The sequence below is a fragment of the Malaclemys terrapin genome, chromosome 11, assembly GCF_027887155.1.
Source record: "Malaclemys terrapin pileata isolate rMalTer1 chromosome 11, rMalTer1.hap1, whole genome shotgun sequence".
Classification (NCBI taxonomy): Eukaryota; Metazoa; Chordata; order Testudines; family Emydidae; genus Malaclemys; species Malaclemys terrapin.
Window position 1 is genome coordinate 14,114,092 of NC_071515.1, and position 15,573 is coordinate 14,129,664.

General features: G+C 42.9%; 1 protein-coding gene across 2 annotated transcripts in view; it reads left to right on the forward strand.

Annotated features, from left to right (window-relative positions):
• The window catches only part of IKZF2 (IKAROS family zinc finger 2), a 144,037-nt gene that overhangs the window by 65,742 nt on the left and 62,722 nt on the right, over positions 1-15,573 (forward strand). Inside the window, exon 4 of one of the 2 annotated variants that reach the window (XM_054044579.1) lies at positions 9,722-9,988. In XM_054044579.1, the coding sequence (XP_053900554.1) occupies positions 9,722-9,988 (267 nt within the window). The remainder of the gene's footprint in view (positions 1-9,721; positions 9,989-15,573) is intronic. The other variant, XM_054044580.1, reaches the window with a different exon arrangement.

The following is a 15,573-nucleotide window of genomic DNA, read 5'->3' on the forward strand; positions in this document are numbered from 1 at the left end:
GACGGTGTCACGGGTCAATGAGTAAGTGCTCCTTATTATGGTTTAGAACCAACCTCTTGGGGGGGCGGGGGAGTGTTTTGAGTCCTTAATGTTAGACCAATGCTATGAGATTTGAGAAAACTCACTATAAATATTAGGGCTGATTCTCTGGTGTAAGTCAGGAGTAACTCTGCCAAAGTAACAAAGGTTAAACTGAGCTGAGAGGGGAATCATGGCTCTTGTGTTCACTAAACATATTCTAGAAGGTCCCAAGACTTGCCTGGAATATGAACGTTCAGTTCTCATGCATCTAGTTACATGTGTGCATTTAAGGGCAAAATTTTACCTCAGAGTCCTTTTATGGAAGGTTTGCCCAACACACACACACTTATGTATGTATGTCATATTAATTGCAAAATCTAGGCACAGCGGATCTAATCCAAAGCCCATTGAAGTCAATAGATGATAGAGTCCCATTGATTTTGAAGGCCTTTGGGTTAGGCCCAAAGTTGGGGACAAATTCTGACACCCTTACTTGTGTTGAGTAATTTCTTCCTGAGTAATCCCTTTCATTTCAGTAGGACTATTCACTGAGTAAAGTGCTATTCAGGGTGAGTAAGGGTGTCCGAATTTGGCCCCAATTTAGAAATGGCATTTCATCTCAATGCGGAACTTGTTGGGAGTTTGTGGGTTTAAGTCCGAATGCTTCCCATGACTATAACTTTTTTTTTTCAGTTGGAATATTTATATAAGCTTATATAGACAGGCTATGAAAGTTGTTCCACTGGTTTCACTACCACTGTCCCCATCACTTGTATGTGGCATTGGACAATCAGATTGGGAGAAAGAGGGTGGTGTTAAAAACAAAGCAATCAAAACTCTGTTTCAACACTGCAGAGAAACCAGTTTAAACCAACTGGGTATAACAGAACTGTAAATGAAACTAGCCCCTATCGCAGACCTGAAATACGTGGCCCAGTCATGTTCCCATTTGAATTCAACAAAATCAAACAGCTGATTTTATTGGGAGCAGGATTAAACCCATGATTCTTCAATGTCCTTATAAAATCCTTTTGTCGTCTGGGATTTTGAAAGGTGCCTAAATTAGGCACCGAACTCCCATGGACTATGGGCACCTAGTCCTTTTACACTTATTGATAAATCCCAGCGATAGTGTGGATAAAAACTTTGTAATCTACTTCTAACAATTTGAGTCAACGCAGACAGGTGAAGAAGAGTTTGGGTTGTGGCATATCTTGACAAAGCACTATTGAAATCAGTGATGTCACATGGATTCCCACCATCTGAGGATCTGGACTGTCATGTTCATAAGAGCGTCATCTTGGTAGCTCATGCAGTGTCAGAGCTGGCGAACATATTTGCAGTCAGCAATGTAGTGGGAGAGGCTTTTGCATATGTACAAGAGCCTCTAGTTAAAACTGAAAGGAGGGATGGGTAATTCCTCTTCCTTTGTTCTTGGAGTTCACCCTTTCCCTGGATATAGCTTAGTCAATCCAGCCAAAGATGGGTTATCACTGGGGCTTATTTAAAAAAAAAAAAAAAAAAAAAAACTTTTCAAGAGCAGCTGGAATGATGTACTGGACTTCCCTTTGGAATGTACCAATTTGCACAAGTGTCATAATATTTTCCAGAAAATTTCCTGCAGGAAGAGATCACCCATATTGAAATATCTTAATTTTTCCCTTACTTCCCCATTGGATATGCTGAACACTGCAGTACACTATCCATACATTCAGTGGACCTGGTTCGCTTTTCTTGTCAGCATTCACCAATTGTCATACCTCTACTGACTTTGGAGTCACTCCTGATTTACACAGGTGTAAGAAAGAGGAGAATCAGGCCCGATACATTTTTCAGGAACAAAGTATAAAGTTTCCAGTAAGTACACTTTAATGTAAGTCTGTTTGCCAAGTGGAGTTGCCTCCCTTCTTGGCTATGCGAAAACAAATTAATAGATTCCCTAGTCCCTTATCCCTGTGCTGTCAGGATACACACCCCAGTACGCATGATTTTCTAAGTGAGAGAATTTTTGTGGGTGCTCCGTGTTTAAACCTTTGGCAACACATTATTGTTAGAATCAAAGTTGATTATAAAGCCTCTTTAATTAAGGGCAAAATTCTGCCCTGAAGAAGAGGCTAAGGGTATGATTCTTCTTTATAATGAAACCTCTTTGCATTGCTCCAGCATCAAATTATGTTTACACTAGCATTAAAGTCTCTTTACACTGCCAGAGTGGCAGTCATGGGATAAGAGGGAAGGTCCTCTCATGGATCAGTAGCTCGTTAAGAGAGGAAATAAAGGGTAGGAATAAATGGCCAGTTTTCACAATGGAGAGAGGTGAATAGTGGGGTCCCCCAAAGATTTGTACCGGAACCTGTGCTGTTCAACATATTCATAAATGATTTGGAAAAGGGGTTGAACAGTGAGGTGGCAAAATTTGCAGACAATACAAATTTACTCAAGATAGTTCAGTCCAAAGCTGACTGGATCTCACATGACTGGGCCACGAAATGGCAGACAAAATTTCATATTGGTAAGTGCAAAGTAATGCACGTTTGGAAAAAATAATCCCAACTATACATACAAAATGATGGGGTCTAAATTAGGTATTACCACTCAAATATGAGATCTTGGCTCCATCATGGATAGTTCTCTGAAAACATCCGATCAACGTGCATCTAGTGTTTATTCATAGATTGGAAGAGGAAAACAAGCTTGCCTGCTTTTTCAGTTTCCAATTGATTATTTAGTTCATTCAAAATTAATCATTGAACTGAACGAGTTGAATAAACTGAAATGAAGAAAATATTCTCTCTGCACCTGCAGAAGAGGCTACTGCTGTCAAAAGTAGTTTAGCATGTCAACAAACTCTGGTTCCAGATGCTTAGCCAGTGACTTCCACCAGTTCTGTGTTTTGTCTTTCTTTAAAACTTGGAAGCAAACACGTAATATTTAACTTATTTTTTATTTTATTTAAATTATTTTAATAGTTTTTAAAAACATTTTTAAAAATCAGATTTAAATCCATGTATTTTAAATTATTGATTTTTATCCACCCTGCTCCGGTCGCCCACACAGAAAATCCTCTGACCCAGGTTTGGAGGTGCATTAAACCCAGGCTCGCTTTCCCAGTTGGGGTCTGGGTTAGAGTCCAGGCTCTGCTTTAGTTCAGGCCGGAACCCATGCAGTGAGGACATAGGCTAGAGACCAATCAAATTCTGCTAGTCCTCCAGTCCCCTTCTGACAGTTCTCCCCTCCACACCCAAAGGATGGACAAGGTCTCCTGCAATTGACACAACTGATTGGGGAAGGAAGCCTAGAGTGTCTCAGCCCAAAGAACCAGGGCATATGCTCCCAGATGCACATGGGTGAGCGCAGAAACAGTGAGGACCTAGTAACTTAGGTAGGGCTTTGCAATGGGGATGCTCACACTCCGGATGGGCTGACCCAGGTGCTTGAACCCGGATTCCAGTCTCCTGAGTAAACTGTATAGTGTAGACATAACCATAGAGTTAATTGTGAATCAGGTCCTGATTGTTTGTTTCCAGAGAAAAAAAAGATGCTTGTGGCATTTTTTTACCTTGAACTTTCAGAATCGTTTCAGGCTGAAACTTGCTCTCTTTTTTTTCTTTTAAAATTTAATGTAATTTAGCAAAACTGTTTTTGTCTTTTAGTCTCATAAACCACTTGCCGTTCTGCCTCCCATGTTTCTAAAATTAAATCTACCTCCCCCACATACACCCCCTCACCATTGGATGGACATGAGGCTCAGTGCTTTAATGTAGTAATCTTTCAGTCCATAAGCCCAGGTTCAGATGTGGAAGGAGTTAGGTCATTGCATGATCATCTGTAGCTGACAGCTGGTCGTGTCACCAAACCACTACACGTGAATTATACCTAGGAGAAGCTGGGACTGGAATAGACCAATTGTTATAGATCAGGGGTGGCCAAACTGCGGCTCGTGAGCCATATGCGTTTTTTTGCATTTAAAGGGCGGCTCCCTCCACACCCACCATTCTCCACCTACCAGACTGGGGGCGGAGCTCAGGGCTTCTGCCCTGCGGCAACGTGGTGGGGCTAGGGGCTTCTGCCAGAGATGACTGCTGCCTGTAAGAGTGGGGGGGGGGGACGACAATTTAAAGGTTTGGCCCTGCCAACAGCTTGAGTCACAGAGACCCAGGCAGACTCCCCCTCTTTTCCTCAGCAGCCCCTCCCTTTAGCTCCCAGCTATTCGCTCCAGTGGAGAGGCAGTGGCAAACAGCTGGGAGCTCCAGGGAGGGGTCTCTTCTTTAGCTCCTTGGGGAGAGGCAGCAGCAAAAGCAGCTGAAGCCCTGAGCCTCAGCAGGCGCCCCCAAGCCTCGGCTCTCCAACTTCTGAAGATTGTCATACATGGCTCGGAGAGTCAGTAAGTTGGCCTCCCCTGTTATTGATCATTGACAGGACTTTATGGAAAAGCTTACGCTGTGCCTACCTGTAATATCTCCTTCTCTAGTTAGTGCTTTGAGTCTCTTTTACCTGAGTAGTTATATTTACTAACTTTTACTTAATGTCCTCGGGTCTTTGAAATTTTGAGACAAGGCGGGCAATATATCCATGACTTTGCCTGGACAAAGATTTTTGGAACAAACACGGGATGAGCTAATTTGGCATCTGCTCTACTCGGTTTAGATACATGCTGGGTTAAGAACACATTTTGTCAGCATTAACTTAGAATTTCTTTGATTTTCTATGTTCCGCTGTATCTGCCCCATGATATTCTATCAGCAAGAGCTTTGTGCTTCCCTTTGTCTTGCAGTGGGGTGCCACAGTGCATTACTATCGCCTTGTTTTTTTTTTTTTTAATAATGACCTTTACTTTTCAGTACTGTACCTTGTAGTCCCAGCTGGGGATCAAAACTTTTAATGAGACACTAGGGATTTTCTAAATCTCATTTTTGGGGGAGATAACTTCCATAATAGAAGATAAAATGCACAGCAGGATCATCTTGTAATATTCAAGCTAGAAAAATCATTTAAAATAGGAGCATAACATCTGCTAATATTTTGCTGGTGATTGTTGCGCTTATTCATGGATAAAGAAAATATTTTGGCACTAAGGACTTACCAAAGCACTGCTTAATATGGCATTGTTGATTAATTAGCACATGAGACAAGATTGCATTATCTAGAGAGGCCCTGTAGAAAATAATTACTCTTAAAGTATAAGCTAGAGTCAGTTGAATAGTGATACTCAGAGGGAAAGAAAAGCAGTTGTGTGCCCCCACTGAATGCATGCTGTTAGCTTTAAGTTTATGGGTGGTGCTTTTATGGTGGGTGATTGTCTCCGTTTGTGTCAGGAGGTGTTGAACAGTACAATAAAGCGAATGGTGATAAAATGAAGAAATGTTAAACTGGGAAAAACTTCTGGCTTCAGGTTTGATGCTCCTTGTAAAACTCTGGGGTTTTTTTTACAATTATTATTCTGCAATGTGGTTGTAGCCGTATTGGCCCCAGGATATTTAAGAGACAAAGTGGGTGAGGTAATATCTTTTATTGGACCAACGTCCACTGGTGAAAGAGACAAGCTTCTGAGCTTACAGAGAGCTCTTCTTCAGATCTGGACAAGAGCTCGGAATAAGCTCAAAAGTTTTCTCTTTCACCAACAGAGGTTGGTCCGATAAAAGATATTACCTCACCCAACTTGTCTTTCTGGATTGTGCTTGACATTTTAGACTCATTTGCTGTATTGTTGAGATTTATAGAAGAGGTGCTGAAAAGTTTCAACTTTGTTCTGTGCGTATGGATTTATCTATTGCATAGTCAAGTGCAAGAATGACCACAATTTTCAGTGAGCGTGCAAAGAAGGAAAGAAAGAGCTTTGTGGTGCAGTTTACCTGTAGACATTATACAGTACAGGATAGCCCCAAACTCTGCTTTATACATCCTTTCTCTTTTAACAAATAAAAGAATTATGTTAATTTGTGGCAATAGGTGAAATCAAAGAGAAGGTTAGGTAATTAGCTCTTGTCTTAGGGCTGAATAAAATAGAAGAAATAAATACACCCCATGTACTGTGTGTGTTTGTAAAATATTGTACATGTCTGGCATATGCATCCACATGAAGTAAAGCAGCAAGGATGACCTGATTAGTAAAGTCCTCATGAAGAGCTGAGGTGATCCCCACAGTAGCAGCATTCCCTTCCTTGGAGACCTGCAACTCTCCCTAGTCCCAGCTGAAGAGGGAACCTTCACAGAGCAACAAACACATGCCAGGTTTCTGAAAGCGACAGGAACAGAGTCAAAGGGAGTGAACATTTGTCAACCGGCTGAACAATTCTGCACAATAGCCAGAGTGCTTTTAAGTGACGAGATGGAATGAGCAACTCTCCGTATACAGCCTTTGGAGTGTTCTACCGAGCTGTATTCTGAGGAGTTGAGAGGGTTGTGTGTTGTTTTGCAGCAAACAACTTGCTCTGTTTTGTTTTGCTGTTTATCCTACTGGATGCAAGCCAGCATTCAGCAGAAGGAAACATTCGGGTAAGATAAAATAAGACACTGGTAACAATCTCCCAGTTTCTAAGCACTTATTTTCAGAGACTCTCAGCAACAAGGGCTCTCGTGGACTTGAATGGGAACTGTGAAGGCTCAGCACCTATGAACAGTTATTGTTCCAGATACAATAAATACAGTAGAGTTAGTTATATAAAAATACACCCTGGATACAAATTACACTCTCTTTCTCTCTCTCTCTCTCTCTCTTGCATGTGCACACTCGGTCACTCACATATATACACACACCCCTTCATTTGGTGCAAAGTGTGTTGTGACTATTTTGCATATTATTCCTACTCTACAGGGATAAAGGGCAATCTTGTGGTTAAAACACAGTATTTGGGGTTCGGAGAGCAGTGTCCTCCTGCTCCTCACTCTGCCACAGACTTCCCGTGTAACAAATCCACATAGACAGCAGCCATGATTAATTTGGGCTTGTTGTGCTGATACCCTGAACACCCCCAGTTTCAGCGGAAGTCAATGGGAGCTGCTGGTTCTCAGCACCTTTAATAATCCGGCTCCGGATAAATCCTACACAGATACTTTCAAAGATAAGGTAGGATTAGAACCTTGGCCCTTTAATTCCCAAAGCAAAGACCTTGCAATGAACTAAAACCGTCCTGTGTGACCTGGAGCAAAGTCAGTTAGCCTCTCTGTGCCTCTGTTCCTTCATCTGTAAAATGGGGGTATGGCACTGCCTTGCCTTAGAGGAGCGTTGTGAGCGTAAAAATGTTCAAAGATTGTGAGTTGCTTTGAGCTCTGATATAAAGTAGTGTAAGAGCTCAGCATAATTATGGTGTTTTTAATGTGTAGATTTCAAAGTGCTTTACACAGGAGGTCAGTATCCTTTTACAAATGGGGAAGCGGAGGCACCATGAGGGAAATGACGTGCCCAAGGTCTCCCAGCAGGCTAGTGGCATAACTAGGAATTGATCCCAGGTCTTTGGCTCTTAATTTGTTACCTTGAATCATCTCACTTCATTCAAACAAACACAACTGGGGCAGGTTGGAATAAAAATTGAAATTTCTAATTTTGATTTAAAAAAAAAAAAAGTGAAATTTTCATAGACATTTTCAAGAAAACTTTATCTTTGTGGTTTTTTGAGCAGCTCTGTGTAAAAAGTAGGAATTGTACATATTTGGGGCCAGATTGTGGTTTGTCCTTCATGTCCACACAGGTGAGTAAAGGGTAGTAAGGCTTCCCTTTGTTCCTCTGTGCTAGTTACCCATCGTATGGCTAGTAGCGTGCTGGAGAAAACTGCCTCTGTGGGCTGCTATATTCCTGCCCCCTCCTGTGCATGGGGAATGGGCTGGAAGGGGCAGGGAATGAGCGGGAGCCCAGACCCAGAACGTGAGGCAAAGTCACTGTTTAGCCCACAGTTGTGACATGGTGTCTTTGTATCATCAAATGTATCTTTGTGGAAATAAATTATCCGTTTCGTTCAGCAAATAAAGAGCAAAAATATTTCATAATGTAAAATGTTTAATGTTTTGATGACTGGGTTTACAATAACATACGGCTACCATAGTCTGTCTCTAGGGTGACCAGACAGCAAATGTGAAAAATCGGGACTGGGTGGGGTGGTAATAGGAGCCTATATAAGAAAAAGACCCAAAAATCAGGACTGTCCCTATAAAATCGGGACATCTGGTCACTCTATCTCCTTTTTCTGTATGGTCTTACTACAGTATATTCATTCCTTGGCTCCCATTAATGCCATGGTGGACAGTGGGAGATGTATTTCGACAATTGTACAATTAGAAAGTCACCTCTAATTGGCCTTTGAGCTCCTGTTTTTGTTCCTATCACTATACATGCCCTAGGTCACATGGAAACACAGATTTCTGAACCTTCTCATTTTTTTTTTTAAACTATCAAATATTTAGGGTGGGGACATAGAAGGATAACTAGTGAGGTTCATGCTAAGGGACTGGATAGCTCAGGGTACTTGTAATGAGAAATGCAGGAAGCTTTTACCCCTCTGGTTCAACTGGAACCTCAGGCTGTAGGGGCTGAAATTGTTCCTATATATGAGAGACAAGGTGGGTGAGGTAATACATTTTATTGGACCAACTTCTGTTGGTGAGAGAGACAAGCTTTTGATCTATATGGAGCTCTTCTTTAGGTCTTCAGGTTCTGACACACCTATACCTGTTTTGTGGATAGACAGTGAAACTCTGGGGCATTCTTTACAGCAACTTTCACTAATCAGACAACATTTTCAAATGTCGGTGTCTAAGGTGCATTGAGACACCTCAATAAGGGGCCTGATTTTTTTTCAGTTCTCATTGGCTTTGATGGAATTTGGATGACACCTTAACGGTCTGAAGCAAAGTCCGCTGAAGTCAATGAAAGACTCCCAGGCTGTGTGTCAGGCTGTAACAGAGTGCACAGACAATGGGATGCCATTATCCCACTTGTATACATGAACTGCAAACCAGAACATAGTTGGCATAGTAGGTCTCATTTCAGGCCTATTTGCCTTGGTAGCAGAAAAGCAGTGGCTCATGTATCGTATCTCTTCCCTCTGTCATAAAACATGTCTGTGCAAGAACTATGACTTGGAGATTATCTTTGCACCATGTATGCCCTGCTTCATTAAACTAATTTATTTTGAACAAGTTTGCCTGTAAGGAGAGCTCATTTCAGTGAATTGATTGTGTAGCTTTCTCTAACTGGAAGACTGCGGTATATAGTTTGATGTGCAATTGCTAGAACTAGGTGCGAGGGGAGGAGTAAATATTTTTAACTGCTCATTCCCTGTGGTACACCACTCTTCATACTCCTTGCATTCAGTGGATCAATGAAAGGAAGAATGATTCTGTGGTCAAAGCAGTGGAAGATCTGGATTCAGTTCCTTGTTCTTTCACAGAATTTGTGGGTGACCTTGGGCAAGTCACTTAGTTTCTCTGTGCCCTAGTTTCCCATCTGCAAAATGGAAATAAAAATGCTTCCTTTCTCCTACCTTTTGTCTGTTTAGAGTAGACTGCATATGCTTAGGGATGGGGTCTGTACAGCGCATGTACAGCACCTACCACAATGGGGCCCTGATCTTGTTTGGGGCTTCTAGACACTATTGTAGTCAAATAATTAATAATAATAATGCTAATTGGTCATGGTATTAGTTAATTGGTAATGAGGAAAAGACTGATTTTTTTTTTTTGTTTATATATTTTTTTAACATTTCAGCAAATTCAGTAAAGCTAGAAATGCAAAGCGATGAGGAGTCTGACAGGAAACCCCTAAGCCGTGAAGATGAGATCAGGGGTCATGATGAAGGAAGCAGCTTGGAAGAACCCCTCACTGAGAACAACGAGATGGCGGACAACAGAAAGATCCAGGAGCTGTCAGGCGAGGGAGGAATCCGGCTTCCGAATGGTAAACTGAAATGTGACGTCTGTGGCATGGTTTGCATTGGGCCCAATGTGCTTATGGTACATAAAAGGAGCCACACTGGTAAGCAGCTGAAAGAAAAACTGATGACTGCCTGTGGCATCTGATGTTGATATTACCTGACAACTCTTCTCTTGCCTCTGTAATCAAGGGTGACAATAGGGGATGTTGGGGTGGAGTGGGGAAGGGGGATTGGGGTGGATTTGCTCTTTCAAAGTTCTGGTGACGCTCTATTGTTGGCAAGCAAAAACCTTTCCTGGCATTGAGTGCCGGCCTTCAGTTCTTAGGAATAGCAAAGAAAAGAAGTCTGGAAATCAGACTTTATCATTCTTGCCCAGCAGTAATATGGTGAGAGTTCAGCACAAGTAGAATTGACAGGTGTCATTCTTTAAAGACATGGAAATGTGTGTGTGATCCCATATATTTTTTCTTCAAAGCTAAGTGGCTAAAGTTACTAGGCTTCAAGATGGGACATGTAAGTATCTGGGGAACAGGACCACCCAGAGGATTCAGGGAGCCTGGGGCAAAGCAATTTTGGGGGCCCCTTCCATAAAAAAAAGTTGCAATACTATAGAATACTATATTCTCGTGGGGGCCCCTGCGGGGCCTGGGGCAAATTGCCCCACTTGCGCCCGCCCCCCCGGGCGGCCCTGCTGGGGAAAGCCTTGGGCTGCACTCAGATTGGGACCCCAATTCAAGAAAGCACTTAAAGCATGTGCTTACTGTCCTGGGACTTAAGCATATGTTTAAAGTTAAGGACATACTTAACTTTCCAGGAAGGGGAAAGCTCTTTCTTGCCTCATGCCTTTGATATTGTTAATGGTATGACAGACAGTCCACACTCAGACATTGTACTTAGGAACTAGTGTGTGTGTGTGGGGGGGCTGTTAAGGAAGAGTAAGAAAAGACTTTGTATTATCCCTTTATGAACTGAATAGTTTGCAGTTCAGTAGTGAGCAGTTGATGATAAAGAGATCAATAGAACTTTTGTACCGAGCAATAATACACATAGTATAAGTACGGATGTGATTTTTGTCACGGAGGACCTAGATTCCATGACTTTCCAGGACCTCTGTCGTCTTCTGGGGCAGGGTTGGAGCAGCTATCAGCCCCTGGGCTGCCAGAGAAGTGGCCACTAGAACAGCTGACTGGTGGCCAGTCCTGGGCTGCTGAACAGCTGGCTGATGGCCCATTGCTGGTCAGCGGTCCCCAGCCCACTAGAGCAGCAGCAAGGGTTGAGTCAGTCCCTCTGGGGTGGAGCAGCAGCGGTCAGCCCCCGCCACAGGGTATTTTTAGTAAAAGTAAGGGACAGGTCGTGCGTTTCCATGACTCTTAGTAAAAATACCTGTGACAGAATCTTAACCTTAATTATAAATTAATGCTCTTTACACAAGTTGTATTGATAAAAATTAGCATATATGTATAATGCAAAGCACTGCAGTATCATATATGGTGCATTCATGATTTCAGACAGATTGGCAGCTACAGCAGAGGAAAAGCACTACTTAGCGAACTGAAATCTTGATTGATTAACAATTTGACATCCCACTACTAGATTGGTCTAGTAGAAAGTGCAGCATACTGAATCCAAGGTTGTAAAGAGTTCCCGTAAGTTTTCAGTAGCGCATACACCCATGCGAGTAGATGTACAGTAGCTACATCAGAGGCTACACAGTCCACCTTGAGTGCCCAAATTAGACATCCTACATTTTATATTTAGGCTAGGGCTGCCAACTTTCTAATTGCTGAAAACCGAACAGCCCCTGCCCTGCCTCTTCTGCCTACAGGCCAGGGCAACTGGGGCACAGTGGGGGCTGGTCCCTGGGGCAAGGGGCAATCGGGGAATGGTGGAGCAGAAGGGGGGGCGGACAGGATTCCCCCACACACACCTGGGCAGCAGCACCTACCTCTGTGAGCCCGGTCCCAAAACCTGCCACTGCTCTCTGTCAGGCATCAGCAGCTGAGCAGAGAGCAGCTATTTATTAATACATTATTATAAATTATTAATAATTATTAATAAATAATTATTTATTATTTATAGCTCCTCCATGTTGCTCCAGCTGCTGCTCTTCCCACCCCGCAATGGCGGAGGCCGGTTACTGCGGCCAACCAGACCTTTAGCAACCAGTCAGAAAACTGGACACCTGGCAACCCTAGTTAATCTCCTAATTAAAACCAGCCTGAGGTGTTGAGCACTGGCAGGTCCTTACAGGACAATGGAGCTCTGTCAGCACATCTTTTATTTAGGTGTCTCGACATACGGGTGATTTGGGTGCCTAACCTGTTAGGCGCCCACATTTAAACAACAACATTTGCCTTCTACTGTGCAGACTAAGGCAGCTATATGTGCACGTGTAGCTAAGGATTACATAACACACTGCTGTTTTCGTAAAGCCATTAGAGCTTCTCTACAGTGCTCCGGCTCTTTGCCCCTGAGCAGAGAGGCTGTGATGCACAGCTCTATACAGATGCTTTCGAGCATATAGAAATGGGCATTCCTTTCACTGTGTAGCTCTTAGTGAACCAGCTGGCCCGTTGTTTTATTTTAGGTGCTGCTGCTTCACCGTCTACAGCGGCATGTCCATAGAAGGAGGAATTTGCTTGGATGTCCACATCCTTGTCTTTAATGGCAAAAAGTAAAATGTTAAAAATACCATAGCAAGGGTAGTATTTAAAACACTATCCTGCCATTTCATCAGCAGTAGCTATTAACGGGCTAGACTGAGCCTTTGGACTTGGCCCTCCTAGGCTGCGTCTGGCTGTGCAGCCCCCAAGGGAACTCTGGGAAGGAATTGTGTGCCAGAGACACCTCCCCTTTTCCACTGGTGAGGATTCAGTATCAGCCCTTCCATGAAGTAGCATACTCCTCATCCCACTGCCCCCAGCCAGCTCTGCTGGCCAATGCATATGTAGGGGCTTGACTCCCCTTCCTCTCCTGCAGAGCTGATATGTCCCGTATACTGCAAGGCACAGTCTGGCCCACTGTTTGCCTTGCAGAAACTTCAGCTGTCTTCTCCTCCAGAAAATGGTAGATCCTGTCCCTAAAGCCTGATGCCATTCTCTCCCAAACACTGCAGCTTACCGTAATAATCATAATTCTCACACACACACACACACACACACACACACACGGCAAAATTGTGGCTCACTCAGAAGAAGAAGGGGTTACAAGATGGCCTCCTACTCTTTGGCATGGTCTGCTTTAATCACAAAAGGCACAACAGCCTCCCCCTTCCTTACTGGTGAGGTCCCTGCTGCTCCTACACACCAGCCAGTGCGGCTGAACAGACACAGGAAGAGGGAAGTAAACTGTGACAGGCATAGGGCTGGCGCAGATTTTTGCTCCCGTGACCACACAGTTTCACGATGCCCCTGATTCCGGGCTTGTGGTAAACCCACAATGGAGCCCATAATGCTCCTGCCGAGGTAGCAACCGTTACCGTAGAATCCTGCACTTTTTTAAGGTATTGATAATTCATGTAAAGCCATTTCCAAATGCATAAGGGCAGCTTTTCCATTTGTTTGTCATGTATCCGTAACATTCAGCCTAGGGATGCGATGTGAAGGTGGAACAATTTCACTGAGTGGCAGCGTCCCAGCTCATTTCACAAGAGCACATCAGGGCTAATTTATCTTCCTTCTCTTTCTTTTCAGTAGAGACTTCATTCTCCATGCTGTTGCATACCGGGGGCGGGGGGCTGTAGCAACATCTTTCTAAGAGTTTTGTGTTACTGCAGTAGTTGGATAATCAGGTAATATTGTCATCGGGTACTCCAGGCACTCTTGTTTGGCGGTATCGAGGAGAGAGGGGAAAAAAAAAAGTAGGGTGAAGAATCCAATTTGTCTACAGAAATAACAAGGAATTCTAATGTGTTTAAAAGTGAATTTGTCATCCCTCTAGGCTTGGCCCTTTATGGGAATGGAAAAAAAACCAAACCCTCTCGTATCTTCCCGCTTTCAGCAGAGCTGATACCATACTGTGTACATTGATGCTCTTCCGTAGCCATGCTATTGCCTCAGTGAGGTTTGTGAGACCCTTACACACACTGAATGGTAACTTAATCCATCACCATAATAACACTTAGCTCTTATCTAGCACTTTTCGTCAGTAGATCTCAAAGTGCTTTTCAAAGGAGGTCGGTATCATTATCCCCTTTTACAGATGGGGAAACTGAGGCACAGAGCAGCGAAGTGACTTGCCAAAGTGACCCAGCAGGCCCGTGGCAGAGCCAGAAATAGAACCCAGTTTTCCTGAGTCCCAGTCCAGTGCTCTATCCACTAGGTCATACTGCCTCCCTTCAGTGCGACTACTCATATTGCAAGATACTATTCAACGTGGATGAGGGTATCACAATCGAGCCCACTTATGTTAACCACTTTCGCCTTGCATTTCTGCATTTCTGCTGTTCTGGGTGATCTCAGGAAACTCTCAAGCCTTTGGTTCCACCCCACCTGCATGTTAGTACTGCAATGTATATTTGATGTACCAGGGAAGGAATTTTTACCAAATCCTACTGTCACGTTCATAGCATTGCAGATGCACATACAGAACTTGGAACAACTGAAAATGCTGTTTAACTTTTTTATTTTATGCAGGGATAAGGCTGTTTTGGCACAATTGATTTGGGACCAAAAAACCCAATTGTGCTAGTCAGTATTCAAGACGTTCATGCTTAATATGGTTAACCACAAACAAATTTAAATAGATGGCCATGTTCCCTGGTTAGAATTAATTTCATCGGACTGTCAAATATTTGTATAGAAAGGATTACGTTGATTTAATGCCTAGACTACTGCCTCTTGCACCATGATATTATTTGGCATTGGTTAAATGGAGCAAACGTTCTAGGGCCAGATTTTTCAAAAGAATTTGGCATCTTCCATTTAGGCATCTAAATAAATGGCCAGATTTTCAGAAGAGCTCAGCTCCCACTTAGTACTTAAATGAAGAGGCTGGGTTTTCTAAATAGCTCTGTGCCCAGCAGCTCTTATTGTTAACAATGAGAATCAGTGGGTTTTTTGAAAATTTTTGCCCCTTCATTTTAAGGGACTAACTGGGAGTTGAGCTCTTTTTTTAAAAATCTGGCCAAAAATGTGGGTACTGAGTGCTCTTGAAAATCCGGGCCCTTAAACTATTTGAGATCAGGAATGACTGAGAAATTAATAAAAGAATTCAAATAAAATCCCCCCTTGGAGGTGGGATTATCCAAAATAAAGACAAGTAAATCCCTCAATTTTCTTACTCATTTGCTTGTTCTGTAGTTAACCACTGTTCTAAAGTGATGTTTAGCCCCATCGCTTAACTGGCTAATGGAATACAATGCAATAGGTAAACATCTAGACCAAGAAGCTCAGGAGGATTCAAAACAACAAATATGGAAATGGAATGAGTTCGTCTACTTTTTATGTTGCTCAGATTAAGGTTGATTGCTCTGCTTTCGCTGTTGATAGATTAGCCGTACAGCTACCCTTTCGTCTGTGCTCCCAGAGCAGTTGAGGCAACTAACGCACCAGAGGAAATATTTCTTCCTATAGTTCAACTAAAATAACCCAAAACAATTTTACGTGGAGGGTGAAAAATTAATGTTATCGTTAACGCTAAACTAACCCCCTTTTTTTTTTCATACCTCCCTGGGCAAAGCAATTTA